Source organism: Macrotis lagotis, chromosome 1, assembly GCF_037893015.1.
Source record: "Macrotis lagotis isolate mMagLag1 chromosome 1, bilby.v1.9.chrom.fasta, whole genome shotgun sequence".
Taxonomy (NCBI): domain Eukaryota; kingdom Metazoa; phylum Chordata; class Mammalia; order Peramelemorphia; family Peramelidae; genus Macrotis; species Macrotis lagotis.
Genome location: NC_133658.1, coordinates 132,880,628 through 132,902,531, shown reverse-complemented (window position 1 = coordinate 132,902,531; position 21,904 = coordinate 132,880,628). Strand labels below are relative to the sequence as shown.

Sequence of the window (21,904 nt, the reverse complement as noted above, 5' to 3'; positions counted from 1 at the left end):
GGGAGAGGAAAGGAAAAAAGGGGTAAAAAATTTACATGATCTCTATATTGTAAGTTGTACAGAATAGATTTGCAGTTTCATTTGCAATCACTTTTTTATGTTATAGAAATGCTTGTTTCAAACTATATATTAAAAATAAAATAATTTTGAAATAAAATAAATGCTTGTGGAATCTGAACTGAATTCTAATTCCAAAGCTGGTGCTTTCCTTTATACCACATTACCTTCTAACACCAACTCTTAGCATAGTGCTCTGCTCACAGTAGGTGCTTTAAAACGTTCATTAATCGAAAAAATAAGTGGTGTTTAATGAGCCTAGTTAAGGGAGAAATTAAGAAAAAGAAAAATCTTTTTCTAATAAAAGTTTAAAAACTTTGCCTCCTTCCTCCTTTGCCTCCTTCCTCCTCCCCCCCCGCCCCCACATCCCTTTGCCACTTCGCTCTCTCTCTACCCATGAGCACCCCAATTCTATCTGGTGTGGCCCCGTCAAGATGCTTAAGAGCAGTCTGGCCATCCCGGCTCACGCATAGCCTGGGCAAGCCTAGTGGGACGCAGCCTCGGAACCCATCCCAAAGGCTTCGCAAAGAACTACAGCAATGCTAAACAGTAACAGATCTTCGGGTGGAAAACAATGTGGCATTAATTGTGTTCTTCAAGGTCCCAGTCCGGGACCATGCCCCCCTCCTCCTTCCAGCCTCTCCCGGCTTCCCAAGGCTCCCAGATGCCAAGAGAAGGTAGATGAGAAAGGGGGTGGGGTGGGGGCGAGCAAACTCTTACTCCCCCTAAGAAACTAAGGATCCCCAGCTAATAGAAACGGAGAAGAGGGAAGAAGGAAGAGAGCAGCGGCCCATTGGCTGGAAGGGGGTGTGACGAGGGGGGGGCGGAGATTTCCCGGAGCGGGGGGGGGGGGGGGCGAGGAGGAGTGGGAGGGGAAAGCAACCCCTCTTCAGTTTCTGGTGCTGGGCTTCAGGGCCCCCCGAGAGTGGGACAGGATCCCAGGGACCGAGGTTGTGGGCCCGGCCTCTTTCCTTGCTCTGCTGGCTGGCGGGAGGAAGCGCTGGCCAGCTGGACGCCCCCTCCCCCGCTTCTGCCTCGCTGCCACCCACCCCCACTTGGGCTGGAGTCCAGCTCTTGCATTTCAACTCTTGGGTTTAGCTCTTGGGGACTTTTTTGTGTTTGTCTATTTTCTCCTCTCATTCTTCTTTGTTGCTACCAGAACCCTTCCAGTCTGGAGGGAGGGGCGTCCGAGTTCTCATGGAAGGCAGCTGTCGCTAAGTGCCCCCTCCTCAACCCTGAAAGTACTCGAGGGGAAAAAAAAAGGCTCCCCCTACTCCCCGCTCCGACCCGTTGCCTGCTTTCTCTCCGCTGTAGCCAGCTGCTACAGCCCGGGCCTCATTGATGCTTAACGGTGAGTAGCGGAGGTGGGCATCGGGGTAAAGGGGAAAGCGCCACAAGTCACCTATTTGCAGAGACCCCGATGGGGGGTTAGAAGGATTAAAGATTAAAAGCGCAATTCTCCTCGGTGTCCCTCTTCCTCCTTCCTTCCCCTCCCTGCCATATGGGCCAAGTTTTCTGGGGGGGGGGGGACGGGAAAGGACAGAAATACCGCCCCCCTCCCCGGCGAGAAACACCCCGTCTGTCCCACAAGCTCTGGAGATCGGGGGAGACCCCTGGCTTCCTCGGGATCTGTAAGAGGGTTTGAACCCATCTCAGCCTAAAATATGAGCCGGAGTGGAAGGTCTAAGACCCGAGCAGAGCCCCGGCTTTGTTTCCCAGCTTCCCTCCCCAGCCCCCTTCCCTCTGCCTTTGTGCTCTCCAACTGTCCTTTGTTGTGGTTGTCGGGAGAGTTAAATCCAAGCATGGGCTAGGATTCTTCCTAGAGGGAGCTCAAGTTCTTGGCAAGAAACTTTGCTGGCAATTTAAAATATGTTCAGCATACATATGTTGCCGAAGGATAGGCTGCTGTCTTCTTTTCTTTGTTGAAGCACCTTTGATAACCTGCTTGCAATACCTAGAGAAGATGCCCACCTCCGATGGGTTGAGCTCCTTCGACGAGTATGGCATTTCAAGAGTTGGCCTCAAGTAGCTCCTTGATCGGTTCAGGGGTGCCTTCTGGATGCAGCCCCCGGCTTAGGACCCAGGGCCAAAGGAATTTTTTCCTGGCTTCTTTGCTCCCCCTGAGATCATTCATTTCAAACCTGTGAGAGTTAGTTCCTTACAGCTGAAGTTTTGTTTTAACTTAGAAAGTAGTGTGAGAACTACAATTGTCTTTTTAATAAGAAAACAGCAGCTTTCTTAGCAGAACAGTATAAACGACTGGAATAAAAGTAGAAAAAGCATTTATATAGCTCCTTAAAGTTTGCAGAACTTTTAAAATAACTTGATCTTCCATATACTGTGGTGGATGCTATTCTCATTTTACAGATGAAGAAACTGTGGCTAGCTGAAATTTAATGACTTGTCCACAATCACACTGTCTGAAGCTGGATTTGAACTTTACAAAAGCCTTTTGCTTTCTAAGTCCAATTCTCTATCCATATTCACTGCCCCATCTACCGGATTACTTAGAAGACCATGGTTAAAAATCAAAAGATTTTCATTTTTTCTCAGTATTGCTGGCTGGTGGCTAATGAAGAGAATATTTTCTTAGGTCCTTGCCAGATCCTGGATTAATGATTTCATGAAGATTGTGTTTTAAGGCTGAGATGAGGGAATGGTGTCAGTGTCATTTCTCCAGTCTCCTTTCTCCTCCATCCCCAAACTACTTTTCTGAAAATTAAGCAAACTATGATGAAAGGATAGAGCAGGGCTAGTCCCTGCCCAGAAACCTAGACTAAAGATCAGCCTTACTAGCTTCTCTTCTTGGCTCACCTTCTTTATGACATCATCCCCTCTTGCTGTGCCTCAAGGGAGATGAGGCACTCAAAGATCTCTAGGATCTTACTAGGAAAGCCCCCTCCAAGTCAGAGATAGTTGGGAATTCAATAAAAGCAAATCTGCTGGGAAAGAAATCAAATCTGTTGTAATTCCCATCTTTTGGTTTCATTTCTTGAATTCTTAAGACTGATTTCTCTGAGGGTTTGGACTCCCAAGGGATCACTTCTTGAACTTCTCAGTTCTTAAAATGACCAAGGGAGCCAGCTCCCTATATGTCGGAATGAGGCAATTGATCTTGTCTTGCACAAAATAGCTTAGCCCTCTACTTCCTGTTCTTTGGATTCTGGTAGAAAGAGTGTTGCTCTAATTCTGTGTTCCTAGATTATAGGTTCCTTGCAGTTCAATTCATAAAACTTTAAGCACCTACTGAATGCTGAGGAGAAGATATTGAGATGGGGGGGGGGCACTGGCCCTTCCCTCTAGTGTCTAAAACCTAGGAGTGGGGAGGGGAAGAAAATATAGATCCTGCCTGCCCTAAAGGAATTTATTGGTGAATAAATAGGTTAAGACAATATCTGTGTGAATATGCTAGGGGTCAAAGACTGAAACTTAGGGAATGCCTTGACAAAATTTAAAGAGAAAAGTGAACCTTTCAGATGTGGAATCCCAAGAGGTTTTCTAGAGACTCCTGAATGGAGAGAAACAGCTGACCACCAAGCTCTTCTTAATTCACCAACTCACCTCCAAACTATAAAGGTGAACTGAGTCACTCTGGGCCAATGAGTCTATAGATTCTACTCCATTAGAAAGCAATGACAAATCACTGTCCATTCTCCAAGAGAGGTATACATGGAGAAGAAAACAAGATCTTCACCAACAAGTGGGAAAATTCTTGGAGGTTTTATGATTCAGTTCACAAAGTAGGAGAAGGAAATGATAAGGGGCTACAAAAAGTGGCTTAAGTTCTCAGTGGTCTTTTCCCCTCATGATATATCAATTCTGCTTTCTTTCTATTCCATTTTTTTTGAATCTATCTTTGCTATCTATTTAAAGGTACATGCATCCAGAGTCCCAAAGTCTTAATCCTTGACAGTGAAATGAAGGTTCTTATTATTTGTGTGTCCTTGGGCAAGCAATTTGACCTCCCTTGGGCCTCAATTTCTTCATCTATAAAATGGGAGAATTGAATTATATGGTTTCTAGGATCCCTTCTGTCTCTAGAATTATAAGGTTTCTCTTTTCTCCAGTTGACTAACCTCTTCTGCTTCTACTGGAAGAGAAAAGAATTTGGGTCAGTCTCAGACACCAATTAATAGGGTGTAGTTATTACCAAAAGGATCTCATATTTTTGGTGATAAGTTGGCCTCCTTTCTGTAAGAATCCTGAGCAATGTTATAGTAAGAAGTATCTACTGTACTAAAGTTTCTAATGAAAGCTTCCCCTCCCTCTGTCAATTAAAGATGCAAAGAGATGAAATAAAATCAGTAACTCTTCCTCATCAAGCAGGTGCTAGCTGGTCATTCTTATACTGGAATATCCCTCAATCATTTGACCAAGAAGCATTTGGGAACCAGGCAATCTGGTTAAATAAACCAGAATTTAAAAAAAAACCAAAACCCCAAAACTTTTGATCTGATTATTTTTTGTTTAATATATATACACTGGCTTTTCTGAAGTGCCATTATAGGTAAATATTTGCTCCTTAAGGAGAGGTGTCATTTTATTTCTGTTGTCTTATCCCAGTGCCTGACTAGGTTGCATGAATTAGTGGACATGGAGTTATTGTTGGAATTACAAAGAATTGGATTCAAGTTCTGTGTCTGATATGTGACCATGGGAAAATCACTTCAATGCCCAGTGAATTCTAGAAGAATAAATTGCAGACCAGTTTCTTATCTGTGGTCAAGAGGGTTTCCAGATTAGACATTTTGTACATTGAAATCATAGATTTGAACTTTGTGTGTGTGTATGTATGTGTGGATGAACCCAATCTCCTCAAAAATAATTAAATTACAGTCTGTCACATAGGATATGAAATTTAGAGCTGGAAAGGAACCTTAGAGAATAGCGAGTATACATACATACACACACACACACACACACACACAGTGTCTCTGTCTGTCTGTCTGTCTGTCTCTCTCTCTCTCTCTCATGTTATAGATGAAGAAACTGAAGCACAGAGAAACTAAGTGACTTGTCTTGGGTCACAGAGCTAGTAAGTATCTGAAGCAGAATTTTAACCCAAGTCTTTCTCACTCCAACTACAATGCCACTGTTGTTGTTGGGTCATTTCAGGTGAGTTTGACTCTTCATGACCCCATTTGGGGTTTTCTTAGCAATGACACTTGAGTGCTTTGATATTTCCTTCTCCAGTGCATTTTGCACACAAGGAAACTGAGGCAAACAGGGTTCACTAACTTGCTTAGCATCACAAAGCTAGAAAGTGTCAGAGACTAGATCTGAATTCAGGAAGAGTCTAGGCCTAGCACTATCTACTGCCCCACTAGCTGCTCAAATTAGAGGATGCCTTTGCATACCAGACATTTAATAAATGCTTATTGATTTAAATTGAATTACCTCCCTAGAGGGAAATTTGCAGCTTTCCCACCTTTCCTCACTTCTAAGGGCTACCTTTCCTCTTCCTCTTATCTCCCTGTATAAGACATCTATCCCATCTATTAGGGAGAGTGAGAAAAGGCCAGATTTTAAGGGGGGGTGTGGAAAGAAGTAAATACAAGTCAATATCAAGGGCCAAGGAGCTATGACTTCACTTTAATCATACATATTATCTTGGTGCTTGATAGCTAATCCTGAATTAATTTATGATCTGGAATGGGATACCTAACCAGCCTTGGTTTTCATTTTAATCCTTACCTAGCTGAAAGTGTTTCCATATGATCCTTCCCAGAAGCACTGGAATATTCTGAAGGAGAGTTCTCTTTAGGGGTCCCTGGAAATTCTTTAATTCTGATTTGTTAAGGATAAATGTGCTTAAATGATCAATGAGTGGAGCACTTTTCAATGTAGAATTGTATTTCCTCATAACAATCTGGTGAGGTGCATAATTTGAGTATTATTTCCATTTTGTGGATGAATCTGATCACCCAGAGAGGTGATCTAACTTGTCCATAGCAAAATAGTTAAGATTTTTTATTTGTCCATGCCTATATGTCTAGTTTAAAAGCTCAGCCTTCCTCATATGGCTTGTTTCAGATTAAAGCCTTGGACCTACATCTTCTGCCCAAGACAATATAAACAATGTAAGGCTTCCTGGCTTCCTTCATGTCCCAGCTAAAGCCTTACTTAAACCCCTACTTTCTACAATAAGCCTTTCCTGATCTCCCTTAATGCTAGTGCCTTCCCTTTGTGATTATTTATAATTTATCCTGTATATATCTTGTTTATACACAGTTGTCTGATGTCTCCCCACCTAGAGGAGGCTAGGTTGGCTCAGTGAATAGAATTCTGGGCCCACAGTTGGGATCATCTGAGTTCAAATACAACTTCTCACACTTGGAAAGGTGTGTGACTCTTGGAAAGTCATTTAGCCTCTGCTTGCCTCAGTTTCTTTATGTGTATAAAATGATAATAGCAGTTATCTCCCAGGATTGTTTTGAAAATCAAATGACATAAGATTTGTAAAGCAATTGGCACATGGTTGGCTCTTAATAATTTCTTGTTTCCTTTTTTCTCCAATAAATTGTGAGTTCCTAGAGAGACAAGGGACTGTCTTTTATCTTTCTTTATCCCCATAACTTACCTCATATATGATATACAGTAGACTTGTAGGAAATGCTTATTATCTGACTGATACCAGGGTTATCCAAAAGCAGAAGTGGGCTTCCTTGGGAGGTTGCAGGTCCCCCTTCCCTGGAGGTCTTTGGGCAAAGGCTCAATGCCTGCTTTGGGTTATTGTAGAGCTTATTGTAGAGTTCTAGATCGTACTAGATCTTAACATTTTGGTGTCATGAACCCTTTGACAGTTTGGTGAATCTTTGAGACCCCTTCTCAAAGTAGTATTTGTTACCTATATTCACAATTGGAAAAAAATGGTAAATTGCTGTTAGAATTTAGTGAAAATAAAGATTTATTTTGATCCCATCCAAATTCATGAACTCCTTGAGCTCTCTATGCAGACCTATCTATAAATCCCATGTTAAAAGCCCTAGTCTAGATGGATTGGATAGATCCCTTCCAACTCAAATCCTTTTTGATTCCATATATCATATTCTACTTTAACACCTACTTCTAACAAAGTTAAAAGCCAGTCCAAACCATCCATTGAATCTGTTGCTTCTTCATTTTTAGTCGTGTCTCACTCTTATGATCTTATTTGGGATTTTCTTGGCAAAGATACTGGAATGGTTTGCCATTTCCTTCTCATTTTACAGTTGAGTAAAGTGAGGCAAAGAAAATTAAATGACTTACTTAGAATCACATGGCTAGCTAGTAACTATCTGAGATCAAATTTGAACTCAGGTCCTCCTGACTCCAGGATAAGCATTGTATCCATGCATACTTAGCTACCCCAGATCCATTGAGTCAGGTAGTTTCAGAATCTTTTTCTAACCTGCCTATGGTTGGACCAGCTAGCCAAGAGAACTATCTAATAAAAGTAATAACTAATATGTATATGTTTGCCAATGCTTTACAATATTTCTTATCTCCTCTGATCCTGACTGGAGCTTCTCCTCACTTCCTCTTTCTGCTAAGGGGACCTTGAACCCTAAGAAGTCTGTGGTCCCATTTGTTGGAGTTGAGGTGCTAAGTTTCAACTAAAATATTATGTCATCCTCTCTTTGCAGGATGTGCCTGCGGCCTGGGACTGATCTACAACAACAGGTCGTGCACAATGCCTCCCATCAGTTTCCAGGACCTTCCCCTCAATATCTACATGGTCATCTTTGGCACAGGCATCTTTGTTTTTGTACTCAGCCTCATCTTCTGCTGCTACTTTATCAGGTGAGTGGAAAGAAAAATAGAAGGCAGGTTCATTGAAGGACTTGGAGAGGCCCCTCTTGAAGATTCAGGGACTCAGGCTATTTGTATTCCCTTGATGCTGAAGCTTAGTCCATCCTGTCATTTGTGTCTCCTTCAATCTCTCTTGCTCTACTTAGCTGGCCCTGTCACATTACTCTAGGTGATTTGGGGGTTCACACGACAGCTGATCTACTTCTGACTTGGGGATACCAGACTGGTTTATTGTGATAGTGACACTTTAAGAAATACTCTTCTCCTTCCCCCATTCCCTCAGAGGGTGACAGGAAGCAGATGGGCATCATACCAACAGTATATCCTCATACTCCTGGGAAATCCCTTCCTTTTCACCATTGGTCCAGGGGCTAATTTTAGTGGGAAGATGTCTGGGAAGTGTCTTGCTTATTGTTCCTTCTAAGCCCTTATTTTTGAGAGAGGAAAAACTGAAAAAACCGATTGCTCTGGAGCTAGAAGAGCAGATGAAGTGGTCAGGACCCATTGAGTCCCAGGAATCCCTTTTTGTTGAACTGTAGGATTGGAGGAAGGGACCACAGTTGGTTTCTCAGAGAATCTTCTCCAGGGATGACCTGCATTGGGAAGGAACATCAGGTTAAAATATGCTGCCTGCTCAAGTCTAAGCTAGTTTTTATTCAGATACTCCAGAGAAGTCATGGGGAAGATAAGAGGACAGTGATCTGAGAACTTTGAAAAAGAAACTCAGGACCTAGGGTAAGCTAGATGTGGTGGCAGACTAGCGGATTTAGTAGTATAGGGCCTGGATTTGAATTCCAGTTCTGTTCCTCACTAGTTATCTGACACTTTGAAAAATCATTTAATTTCTCTAGGCCTATTTCTTCATTTCTGTTAATGATTTTGTCTTAGGTGATTGCTTAGTTCCCTCCTAAATAGGCTTTTGGATACTTTAGATGGAAGAGGCTGCTGAGAACTGCACATAAGTCACTGACTTAACTGTCCTGAACAAGAGGAAGTATCCTTTTGGTTTGTACTATTGTCCACAGATCTGACATTACTTCTTTTTTTCTCTTTTTTTTCTGACAGTACTTCTTTGCTATTCTTTTAACTTGGAACTTTTCAGATACATGTCCCTAAGCCTGGAATTTTCTAGTTTAAGGTTTCTGCAGATAAGATCATGAAATCATAGAAATAGAAGGAACTTTGGAAATTATTTTGTCCAGCCCCTCTCAAAGTAGAGAGGATGAAAAAGGTTCATAGAGGAAAATTGACTTGCCCTGGGTCACAGACAATTAAGTACCAGAACCAGAACAACAATCCATATCAAGACAGTAGTTTCCTCTTTCCTCACGTACTATTTATTTGATCCTAGTCATTTGGGAGGGTGAGACTGAAGAAGGAAAAAGGAAGAACATCATCTATTTTACTTCTTTACAAGTAGCTCTTTTTCTGACCCATCCCACAGTTTGTCTCTCTTGTCTCTGTAAAAAAAGGGAGAAAAATACTGCCTACCTCCTATCTAGGAGCATTCTGAGGAGGAAATATCTCATGGAAGTCCCGAGGGAGGGAGGGGGAGAGAGAGAGACAGAGACAGAGACAGAGACAGAGACAGAGACAGAGAGACTAGAGAAATACCATGGATGATTTATTCATCATGGGGCCTAGTGGACTCTGAAAACCAACTCTGTTGATGCTTCTGCTTCACACCCCAACCCCCACTCTGAGCTACATGGATAGACTAGAGAATGAAGTGACCAGTGCAACATCCTGGAAAGAAGCTTGGACTAGGGAGTCCAGGGACCCATATTATAGGTCTAGCTCTGTCACTAACTTAAATGGGAAAACTCGGGAGTTAAGCTTCCAGGTTTGAAGTAAAAGATTGTTAAGAGAGGGTGATAGTGTGATGTAGGAGAGTAAGTGGACCCCCACATTCAAATGCTTTCTCTGATTACTTATCATCTGTGGTAATTAAGGACAAGTTACTTGTTTTTCTTTGGTCTTAGTTTCCTCAACTGTAAAATGAGGAGGTTGAACTAAGTCCTCCAAGGTCCTTCTAGCTTTGGCTCTTTGATGGAGGGCTGTTTTTCATCCTCCAATCTTATAATCCTCTTCTTTCCCTTTCCCATCTCCTCTCCAGTCTGTCTGTCTGTCTGTCTGTCTGTCTGTCTGTCTGTCTGTCTCTCTCTCTCTCTCTCTCTCTCTCTCTCTCTCTCTTTCTCTCTGTCATGATTCAATGAAACAGTTGGCTTGGATAGAAGATAAATTTGAAGGGCTAAGGAGTACCCAGCCTTGCCCCAGGCAGGCTTGTGACTGAGGGTTGGCATTAGCAAGACACAGAGGGGAGCCTGGGGAAGCCAGGTGTCACTGGTATTTGTCTTCACCATTTACTGCTTTGGCTAAAGGTAAAAGAACAGCTGAATAGCCACAGGACTCCAAAACCTTCTTAGTCCTTAGTACCACCTGTCCCTGGAGCAGCAGCCTTCCCAAATGTTCATTTCTATTCCCCGACAGACCAGGTATCACTGGTGTTGGGGGATTCTGGGGTCTTTGGGTGAGAGAGACAGACAGAAAAAGCAGAGAGAGGTGTAGAGAGAAGGGATGAAGAGGGGGAGAAGAAAAAGAATCAGGGAGGGAGAGAGTGTGGGAGAAACAGAGATAGAGAGATTGCATCTAAGTCTGTGAATTAATGTGGTATTTTGTGTGTTTCTTTTTATGTGTGGGAGAGAATGGTGACTTATGTGTATATGTGTGTGTGTGTGTGTGTGTGAGAGAGAGAGAGAGAGAGAGAGAGAGAGAGAGAGAGAGGGGGGGGGTACTTTATGTGTTTCTATGTCTATATATAGAAAGAGACCCAAGTGTAGAAGCCACTTCCTTTCCAACCTTCTTAGCTTCCTTCTCAGCCAAAATGGGACCATGACCGCCTACCCTCAAACCGATGAGCTCATCAACACAACTAGAAACAGTTCCCTAGTTCCCCTTCTTCCCTTTCTTTTCCTGGCTCATTCTTCTGGCTTCCCCAAGGGCCTGCCTGCCTCTGCTCCTCAAGCAGGATGAGGGGGACATCAAGGCAGGAAGTGGCAGGAAGGGGACAATTATGGGGGGTGGGGGCCGGCCTTATTGTTTCTGTGGGAGGAGAGGAGCCTGCTAACTGTATTTTTAAATGGCCCCATTGAAACCAGAGGGTATTTTTAGATTCCTTGCTCATCCGACAGCTGAGAGGGCCACCTGCCCAAAGCTATTGGCACTACATTCTCAGTTTGGTACCCTGTTGCCCTTGTTCATCCTGTCCTTCCCCCTCCCCAGCCCCTAGCTGAACGCTTCCCAGAGTGGAGCCTGCTTCCTTCCATTCCAGCCAGCAAGTAATCTCCGTCCCCCACATGCTTAGAGGTAGGATTTATGCTGCTCTTCCTTAATGGCAACAGAGAGTTAAGGCAAGAGGGGCTGTCTTGAGCCCAAACTTCCACTGAGCAAAAGACAAATGAAGGATGCATCCTGGAAGAGTCAATCCTCAGATTGTGGGTTGGCATTCCAATGGGATGCAAGCACCTAAGACTTTCCCCAAATTCTGCAACTACCTGGTGGAACCACTGGGGCTGCTGGCTGGCTGCTCTCAATTCCCATTCCTCCCAACTTCGGCCATGGCACAGTGGCCATACCATCTGCCATTTTCCTCTCTTCTGCCTTGTTGATTCCCCCCTCCTTTATCCCTGCCCTGGGCCTCTTCAATAGTCCAAGCAGTTGTAGGAGTGGAAAACTGGCTCTGCTTCCCTGGTAATCACCAGATAATGAACCACTAGATAACCTAGTAACTCTCTCCCTCCCCTGTTTCTTTCTTCCCCCAGCAAACTCAGGCACCAAGCACAGAGTGAGCGGTACGGATATAAAGAGGTAATATGGCCTTCTCCACAGCATGCACCCCCCCCAAAAAAAAAAACCTTTAATCTTATGTCTCTTTTGCTTGGGAGACTGGTTCCCAAAGTAAATATAAAAGGGCTCTAGTGGTAAAGCCTGGGATTCCAATTCCACCTTTCATGTGATTACTTAACCTCCCTAGGCCTCAGTTTCCTCATCTGTACAATGAGTCTTAGATGAGATAGCCTCTGATGTCTCTTTCAGATTTAGATCCAGAATCCTATAGATCTAAAACTCAAAATCTCCATAATATGTCATGTTTATACTTGTTCTTGAGTACAAACAGTGTACCCTGGAGGTGAAATTCCCCTTCAACTATTCCTGTCTGCCCCAGACATGATAGCCTTGACTCATAAAGCCATTGCCTTGGGCAATTTGGTGGATAGAACCTGGGCCTTGGAGTCAGGAGGACCTGAATTCAAATCTGACCTCAGACACTTAATGATTGCCTAGCTGTGTGACCTTAGGCAAGTCACTTAGCCTCATTGCCTTAAATAATTTTTTTTTAAAATTTAAAAAATAAACTAAAATCATTGCCTCTATTGATGAGAGGAAGAAACAATAGGATTCTATTGTCTGGGAGCATGACCACTTTCCTCATTTATATCTCCATGGGATCCTGGGACATCATAAAGCCTTTATTAAGCATCCTACTATGTGTTTAAATACTGTGGATTACAAAGAAAGGCAAACACAATCCCTACCCTCAAAGAGCTCATGTTTTAACAGGAAGACAACATCAAACAGCTGTGTACAAATAGCACATATAATATACAGGTAAGATCATCTCAGAGGGAAGGTACTAACACTGTATCCAGGGAAGTACACTGGAAGATACTGGGGGTTCAGGATTGGAAAGGGCTTTTGTAGTAAGTAGGATTTGAGCCAAGATGGTCAGAATGGTCAGAATGAGTCAAGGATGTCAGAAGGTCAAAATGAAGAGGGAGAGCATTCCATGCCATGGGAAATAGCTGGTCAAAAGACCAGTTTTGGAAGATGGAGCATCTTCAAAGAACAGCAAGGAGAACATCACATTATTATTGGATAGAGTTCTTAGGGAGGAGAAAAATGTAAGGAGACAGGAAAAGGGACCAGGTTATGAAGAGTTTTAAAAGTCAAACCTAAAACAATCCCTTTCTTTTTTTCTTTTAGGTGGTACTGAAAGGTGATGCCAAGAAGTTACATTTATATGGGGTGAGTGTATCAAGGAAGGGGAGGACAATACTAATTCAGATGGAACTAGAACAATGTATTCCCTTTTTACCTCAATCTATGCCCACAGAGACAGGGGATTTTCTCTCACCTTTTTTTTCCTGAAGACAGACAAAAAAAATTCTTCATATTTCTTCCAATACTTCAAAAGTTTTGTTTGTGATCTAGGACTATTCTATTAGCCTAGTTTTAGATAGCTAGGTGGCGCCATAGTGCACAGAGTGCTGGGACTGGAGTCGGGAAAATTTATCTTCCTGAGTTCAAATGTGACCTCAGACCCTACTAGCTGTGTGACCCTGGGCAAGTCACTTAAATCTTGTGTGACTCAGTATCTTCAACTGTAAAATAATCTGGAGAAGGACATGGCAAACTACCCCAGTATCTTTGCCAAGAAAACTCCAAATGGAGTCATAAAGAATCAGAGGGGACTGAAAAATGTCTAAACATGCCTAGCTTTATTAATTATTCTGATGGGGAGAAACTTTTTTCTGGTGATCAGTATTCCTACATTTAACTAGAATGTTTTATCATCAAGCTCCCCTTTCTAACTTGGTAAAATCTGATAGCAATTTGTGTTCCACTTGGCCTTAAAAAATTGAGTCATTTCCAGACCATCATGGAAGCATCTGTGTAGGACTTGAATGGAGACATTCTCTCATTTATTTATTTATTCACCAAATATTTGTTCAACTCAGCAAACAAGTAACAACAAAAAATAACAAACAAGTAACTGCCATGTGCATGGCCAAAGACAAAGTGTGACATGAAAACACTTGTCTTCAAGGAGTTTATATTCTATTTTATACTTTAAATATAGTGTAATGTGCTGAGAATGACACAGTTTAGATAAAACAGTCTGACTAGTTTAGAACAATAGGTAAATTTACAAAACTCATTACATGATGAAATATGAAAAAATAGAAATAAATTCTAAAATGGTTTGTTTTTTTAGGCAAATTTATGCATAACAGAGTCAGTAGTAGCTACAAAAAGAAGTTGGACTATACACCTCATCTTTAAGGTTTAAGTCAGCCTTAGCTATAGCACCTCCTTAGAGGCTTTTCTTTTTTCAGAATACTGATCTTGACATAGTGAAAAGATCTGGAGGAACAGGGTTTAAATCCCAGCTTACCACTTTAGCTATATATGTGACTTTGGACATGTTATTTCAATTCTCTGGGACTCAGTTTTCTCATCTTTAGAATGAGGAAGTTAGGTTAAATGACTTCTAAGCCCCCTTCCAGGTTGAAGTCTATGACTGTAGATCAAACCCAAAATGCAATTTTTGTTTTCTCCTCCACCTTTTCCTTAGACTAAATCTCCTCATCTAGTACCTTGGTTTAGATATTATCCCCATGGCTAACCCATTTCTTTCTCTTTCCTATTCTATTTCACTAGGAAAACCATAGGCATATGGTCTCCAGTTTACTGTTTTCAAATCAGTCTATTTACCCACTTTAGGTCACTCTGAAGAAATTCACATTTTGCTGAAACAATTTCTTTTGACCATTTTTTTCCCTTGGAAGGTGGGCGATGGTAGAGGAAAGATGAATGATCTGTGTGTCTGTAAACAATAAACACACAGAGTTCTTCGGGGAGTAGGAGGTGTAACTAGACAGATGGTTGAACAGGCAGGGCTTTCCCCTCACCCCATTCTCTTCCCAGTGTATTCTATTTTGTACTAACAGTGAGTAAATCTGATCCCTTGGTCTCAGGTTCCTCACCTATAAAATGAGAGGGTTAGGTTAAATGGTCCCCAAAAGCTCTTTAGGTTGTGTAGCCTATGATTCTAAGTTCACAGAAGTCTTAAACCTCAAAAGGTGAGGGTGTACTCTTCTAAAGAATAAGACAGATGTCTCCTTAGGCTATACACCTGGCCCTTGGACCCCATCCCTCCAGGGTAAGTTCAATAGTTTCCTATCAGGGAATAGGGTTCAGGTGGTGAAGAGAGGAATAAAACAATCTAAGTTTGGTCTGAGTGGAATCTTACAGCTCACAATCTCTTATTTCCCTTCTGTCCACAGCAGACTTGTGCGGTCTGCCTAGAAGACTTCAAGGGGAAAGATGAGCTTGGCGTGCTACCTTGTCAACACGCTTTCCACAGGAAGTGAGTCATTATCATGGGACCTCTGGGTGTATGGGGGGAGGGGTACCTATTCAGCCAGGAGAGACAAGATGCTTCCCAAGCAGCCCCTATTTCTTCCCCACTGAGATGGAGGATGGAAGACAACGAGGAAACCTGTTTCTCCTACAGTGCTTTTGGCCCTGCCTCCAGCAGGCCTGCCTAGTCTGGGAACATTGCCATGCCAGGCAGTTCTAATGGTGGGGAGGGACCAGGAGGACCAAGTGTTCATGTCATAACACTATGAATGTGTCAGAAGTCAGGAGATATGTGTTCAAATCCTAGACCTTCAGCAAATTCAATAAATACTTGCATTCTGTGTAAAAAAGTATAACCATTCAGGAACTACTAGTATCAGAGGTCCCTTGTGGGGAAATGCTTTATAAATCTTAAAGGACAACAGAAATATTATTAAATAACCATACATAATTATATTATTTTGCTGGGCTTTTGCAGGGCAGTATTAGGTGACTGGACCGGGTAGTGAAGAGGGTGGTAGCAGGAGAGAGAGAGGAATAGTGGGTTGAAGATGGAAATCCCTCTCATGTGTGTTCTCCCTGCAGGTGTCTGGTGAAGTGGCTAGAAGTCCGTTGTGTCTGTCCAATGTGCAATAAACCCATCGCTGGACCCCCAGAGGCCACTCAGAGCATTGGCACCCTCCTGGATGAACTGGTCTGACCACCTTTTCCCTAGGATTCGGACACCTAAATGCAAAGTGCCTGCCTGGTCTACTCTTAAATTGCATGCCTTCAGAGTGGCAGGTGTCCCTCAGGGGCTCTCCCTTTAGCTGAAAAGAGAATGGGCAGGCTGGTCCTTGTCCTTCCTTAAGAAGAGGCTAAGTCCAGAGTCTCCTCCTCCTTCTCCCTCCTCTCTCCAGCACCCTGACATCTCCTTCCCTGCTCCTCTACCTTGGTATCACAGGTCAAGGTCGCTGGCTTGTGTTGCCATAGCTTGTGCTTTGCCTGTGCTGTAGAGTAATTAAGCATCTCCTGATCCAATGAAGGGTATGGATCTGAGCAAACAAGGACCAAGGGCCATCAGGGAAATCAAGGCCTATTGCTCTTTAGGATGACCAGGACTAGGCAAGTCACTCACCCCATCTAGGCAGGAACTTCTTCTTAGATTCTGAGGTGCATATGGGGAGGAAGGGATGAAGCAGGCCCCGTCCCAATTGGTAATTCTTCCTCCTTCTTTCCCCACCTACCTTCAAGCAGGTGACTTGGAAGAAAGAAGGATAGAAGGAGTAAGACCCAGGCTGGGGGGAGGGAGGGATGGGAGGAATCATGGAAAACAGAGGAGTTCTGCCTATGGCAGAGATGGTGGAGGGCTGATAGATCACCTCCATAATTTTTTTTAAAAAAGTTAATGTTTACATTGGACCTTCAGAAACAGCAGCTGGCTGGCTGAGCTGACAAAGTGTGGAAGCAAGCATCCTGCCCAGAGCTGGGATCTGTGGTGCCACCAGTTTCTTAACCTGACCTTTTTCCACTTTCCTTACTTAGTCCTAGAGCTCCTCTTTCCACCCTCCTAGATCCTAAAGGGTTTGATGCATCTCCCAATAGAAGATGTATTTCCCTACAACCAGGGTGATTTCTGGGGAATGGATGAAAGTTGGTTTCCTGAAAGGGGAAGGGGAGGAGGGACAGAGGTCAGTGCTGAGAATGGAGGAGTCTGGAAACCTTAGCGGGACCAGATGCCCTTTGCTCTTTTGTAAATAGTATTTTTATACATTAGTCTCCTCACAGTCTCAGACTTTGTACATGGGACACCTGGGGAGTCCCATTTCTCCCCATAGTGGGTGGGGGGTGGGAAGAAGGGTGTATGCAAAAAAAAACAAATAAATAAAGCAGATTGTCTAATTCTGTTGTTGCTGTAGATGTGGTCAGAACCCATTGGGAGAAGCCACAATTTTAGCTTTTCTGATGATAATCAAGGAAAGACAAAGACTCCCCCTTCACCTTATAACTATCTTCATAAAAGAAATTCTGCTATAAGTTCTAGGGTTATCTGTGCACACTAAAATGAGACTTATCACCAACCTATCTAATAAGAACTTATAGACATGAAAAATTCATCCATATTGCCATGGAGAAGAATGTTGGATTTGGAATGCAGAAAAATTGAATGTGAGTTTTCTCTTGATCACTTACTGCAGTTTTGGGAAAGTCACTTTACTGTTTTGATCAATTCATTCCACTTTTTTAAGGAGTCCCAGTCCCTCAGGACCTGGACAGACACTGAATCCATTTTGGGGGTAAGTCCCAAATCACTTCCACTCAAGATGGCCCTAAAATGATTTATCTGGGAGATATCAGAATATAACTCATGACTAGGTCACTAGAGTTGTGGGGAAGATTTCTTGATGCTGTGTAAGCGCTCAAAGTAACAATAGAGACAGGATAAAATTTCCTCCACCTTATAGAAAATGCAAAAATAAAGCACTCAGAATAGCCCAGAAATAATTTTTCTTTGTTAATAAGTCCAATTTTCCCTGGGATCCAAAAGTCCAGAAGCAAGATTGGTACTATGGGAAAATGACTGGTTTTGGAATCAGAGGACATAGGTTCATATCTTTTTTTAACCCTATACAACCCTATATGGGCCTCAGTTTCCTTATTTTCAAAATAAGGTCATTGGATTAGATCACCTCTCTTCCAGCTCAAAATATTGTCTTTCAGCCTGAATACTATCCTATGGTTTACATTCTTCAGAAGGGAAAATAATTTAGAAGTTTGTGAGGAGGCTTATGTCTCATATTCCAATTTCCACTGTAGGGACATACTCAATCTTGGCATAGCAACATGGAAGACAGGACTACCCAGCATGATGTACCCTTATCAGAAAGGGTACTGTGCTCTATAAGCATAGCAGAATTGTAATGGTTCAAAAGAAACACAAGATGGACAAATTTAGAGGATCCATCCTAAATGTTCACATGGACAATTTGTGCCTTTCCTGTGGATGAGTATTTTGAGCTTGTATTGGTCAGATCAGCCACAGTCAGACACACTGTTACTCATCTCTGACATAGTGATGTCATTTTGGTCCTCTTCCAGAACAAAGGGCCAACAACCAAATCAGCTCTGTACTCCTCTGAAAGGAAACAAACTTGACATTGCTTAACTGGGGGTTATCCCCCATCCCATCAGACCCACATTATTCAAATAATCCAAATTCATAATTTTCAGTGGGCAAATTTAAGAAATTTTTGCTTCTCTAAATCCTGGCATAAAAATGTCCACTTAGGGTGTCTCATTTGTAATTTCTCTACAAGAAGCTGACACTGCCCAAAAATGCCTTTTTCTCAATAAAAGTCTCATTCATCAAACTATCAGGTTTGGACTGGCTATAAGTATAACCTCTGAGGTTGAAAGAGCCACAGAAAAATTCATCAGGATAGCAAAAATGGCCCATTTGCTATTTCACAAACAGTATTACAGATCCAGTACCCATACCTTTCAATAAGCTGTCCTCCTCTCAAGTCTAGAATGCATTTCTTGCTCAACTCTGCCTCTTGGAAGCCCTAACACCTTTCTTTAAGCTCAATACAGATGTCATCTCATATGCAAAACCTTACCTGATTCCAGTTGAATGTTTAACTATCCTTGGTAAGAAAAAGAGAAGTGATAAGACCTGGAGGAGAGAGAGAGAGAGAATGGATGGATGGATGGATGGATGGATGGATCTGGAACTCTTCCCCACTCAGACTCCATTGTTCCCCCTCTCCAGTTGCCTATGCCATAGTCTCCCAAGACTGGAACAAAGGCTTTGAAATAATAATAGTTAACATTTATTTAGCAAAGGTTGCAAAGCATATTATGTTATCTCATTTTTATCCTCCCAACAATTATCTCCATTTTAGAGATGAAGGAAGAAATGGAGATGGTAAAGGTTAAGTGACTTGCCCGGGGTTACACAGCTAGTAAGTGTCTGAAGCAGGACACATTCTAACTCTTAAGTCAAACTTGCTCTATTCACTCCATCACCTAGTTACACTCTTGCATTTGGGGGGAGGGGAGAAAAGAGGGATGATGGCACATGCCAAGTTTTCTTGTGCCTCTGTCCTAAGGAGTCATTTGGGTCTCCTTGAGGAACAGGAAGTTAACCAAGACTCAGAGACACGCTTCAAACTCTCCTAGGAAAGGAGGGGAAAAAAGAAAAAGGGATAAAGGACTAAGTCTGCCATTGAAGACTTTCTTTTATAAGTCAGCCAAAAGGACTCCCCTGGAGACCACCAATTTTTATTGTATTTACTGAAGACCGCCTCCAGGAGGCCTAAGGTGTATTTCCACAGCATTCATTGGAAGATAAAATTAAAAATACTAAAGGTCACACTACTGGGGTTAGTAAGTTCAGTCAACTGATCAAGAACACCTTCTGTCAAACCCCTAAATTCACATTTTGTAAATACCTATTCTCTGAGTTGAGGGAGATTTAAAAAAAAAAGATTCATTTTGCTGCCCTCATCAACCTTATAGTGGAAAAGGAAGATATACACAGACAATTGAACTGTTAGATAATATGTGCCTCTTTTTTGTCCATTAGTACCAGGATTAAACTGGATTCAGCTCAAGTAGACTCAGCAGAACTTATTGTTAAATTTCCAACAGGAGCATTTATATTTTTGAAATCAGCAAATGCTACAAATCAAAGCTTAATTAAATGTTTTGTGAAATGTATAGGCAGAAGAAAGTGATAGAAAAGCTGTTAAAATGCAGCTTAAACTTAAAACTGTGCTATGGGTATATTTTTTTAGGAGAACTGGTTGCTAAACCTTTACCAGCACACTGCTATCTGGTTCAGAACTGTGATTTCCTCTGTGCTGGGAACTCTGAATGTAGAAATCCCCCTCACTTCCTCAGTATAGAAACTTCCCTCCACCTCATGCCTATCTGCTGCTGATCTGGGGCTGAGAAGCTAAGTGATTTGTCTCGGGTCACACAGCTGGGGCATGTCAGAAAGCAGAGCTTGAAGGCAGGTCTTTCTAATACCCAGACCAGCAGTCTACCCTTTGTTTCAGGCTGCTTGTTCACAAGTGCATTAGAGAGGATCAAGGGGAAAGAGTTACATGAAGTTCAAGGGGAAAATGGATCTGGAAGATGGATGCTTTAGAGGAGGGGGTAGGGATTCAACAAGGAACCAGGAGAAAACATGAGCACATGGAGAGAGATCTAAAGACAGGGAATGGACTGGAAGGTGAAAGAGAGAGAGAGAGAATAGAAAAATAGTTCAGTTTAGCTGAAGCATTGAGTACATAGAGGACTACAGGATGAAACTGAAAGGGAACAAAAGGGATCATTTCAGAGAATCTTGGGAAGGCTTGCATTAGCTAACCCCAAGGAAGTAAGTACATATAGGAGAACAAGGTAGACAATCAAAGTAACATTGTGAAGACAACTTGAGCTTAAGACCCAGGATCAGTTTCAATGAAAATCCCTGCCTCCCCCCTGAATCACATCCCAATCACCCCTTTCCCTTCCTGATTGTCACTGGATTTTCTTCTTATTTCCTGGGTCCCACTCATCTCCCAGTTAGTTCTGATCTGAGCCCATCACTCCCTTCCTTCTTCTGTCCTCACTTGAGTCCTCTTCTGTTTCTATTTGGGTGATATATACAGTAGCATCAAAGGATGAATAGATATGAATTAAAAATAATAGGAAATATTATTGGTTATTCAGAAGAAGAAATGGAAGCCAAAATAATGAATGTTAATGTACAGAGGGAAAAAAAGTGATACTTCAAGCCTTGTTTTTCTCTAACAAGCTTTCTGTGCCTTATAATTCTAATGCCTCCTGTGTTTTCTCTGGAATCTCCCTTCTCTGGATCTTCTAGTCTGGAAAATTCTAGGTGTGAAACTTCTAGTTTCTTGGCTGATTGACATTTCCTTGCTGCTCTCAAAGGTGAGACCCTATTCCTATGCATACAACACCTGAGTTACCTTTATATCTGGAGTGAAGTACCCAGAATAAGTAAAAGTTTGGAATAAGGATTCCCTATATCCTGAAAATAGAGCCTCACAAGCCCATGATGACTTTACTTTTCCTTCCATGACCCAAAGATCATGGGAAGTTTCCAAGTTACAATCCTGAGCTTTTTCCTTTGCCTTTCCTGCCCTTTCTATTCTTGCTTTGCTAGTGTCAGTGCCGGGCAGCTAGGTGGTGCAGTGGATAGAGCACCAGCCCTGGAGTCAGGAGTACCTGAGTTCAAATATGGTCTCAGACACTTAATAATTACCTAGCTGTGTGGCCTTGGGCAAGCCACTTAACCCCATTGCCTAGCAAAATAAAAAAAGTGTCAGTGCCCTACCCCAATATGTAGTGGGGTAAGGGGAGGGAGGAATGGAGAGAGGAAGAGGATGGAGGAAGAGCCCTAAAGGGGAATTGGTGTGGAGGTATCAATTCTGGTCTGTGTTGGAGAGGATAGTGGTTAGAAAGTCCCTTTTGGCCCCAACAAAAGACCTTTAACAAACAGGACAATGTGGAAATAACAGATAAGCTAGTTTAACCTAATACTTTGATGAATCTCTGGTTTTAGGACTAACCTCCATTGATCAAAAATCCAATCCTATCCAATAACTCACCCAATAACTTCTTATTCTGCCATATATTTTTTAAAAATATTCATTTATTTATTTATTTGTTTGTTTGTTTATGCTTCTTTTTAAAATCTTTTGTTTTTTCATGCTTCTTTTTTTAGACCATTGATTAAGCACAAGAAACTAACATACAGACTGTGTATGACAAAATATTATTAGGCTTTTTTTTTCTTTTCCAAGGCAATGGGGTTAAGTGGCTTGCCCAAGGCCACACAACTAGGTAATTATTAAGTGTC

At 42.2% G+C, this 21,904-nt stretch overlaps 1 protein-coding gene across 6 annotated transcripts in view; it reads left to right on the top strand.

The window, feature by feature from the left end:
• The first annotated feature begins 669 nt into the window (after positions 1–669).
• Positions 670–21,904, top strand: part of RNF122 (ring finger protein 122) — a 30,928-nt gene continuing 9,693 nt past the window's right edge. The window contains exons 1-7 of one of the 6 annotated variants that reach the window (XM_074208593.1): positions 670–734; positions 1,217–1,408; positions 7,683–7,839; positions 11,670–11,715; positions 12,892–12,933; positions 14,976–15,058; positions 15,637–20,858. In XM_074208593.1, the coding sequence (XP_074064694.1) occupies positions 1,399–1,408; positions 7,683–7,839; positions 11,670–11,715; positions 12,892–12,933; positions 14,976–15,058; positions 15,637–15,751 (453 nt within the window). In that variant the 5' untranslated portion in view covers positions 670–734; positions 1,217–1,398 and the 3' untranslated portion in view covers positions 15,752–20,858. Of the gene's footprint in view, positions 735–917; positions 1,409–7,682; positions 7,840–11,669; positions 11,716–12,891; positions 12,934–14,975; positions 15,059–15,636; positions 20,859–21,904 lie in introns of those variants that run through there. The other 5 variants (XR_012472823.1, XM_074208589.1, XR_012472822.1 and 2 more) reach the window with 5 other exon arrangements.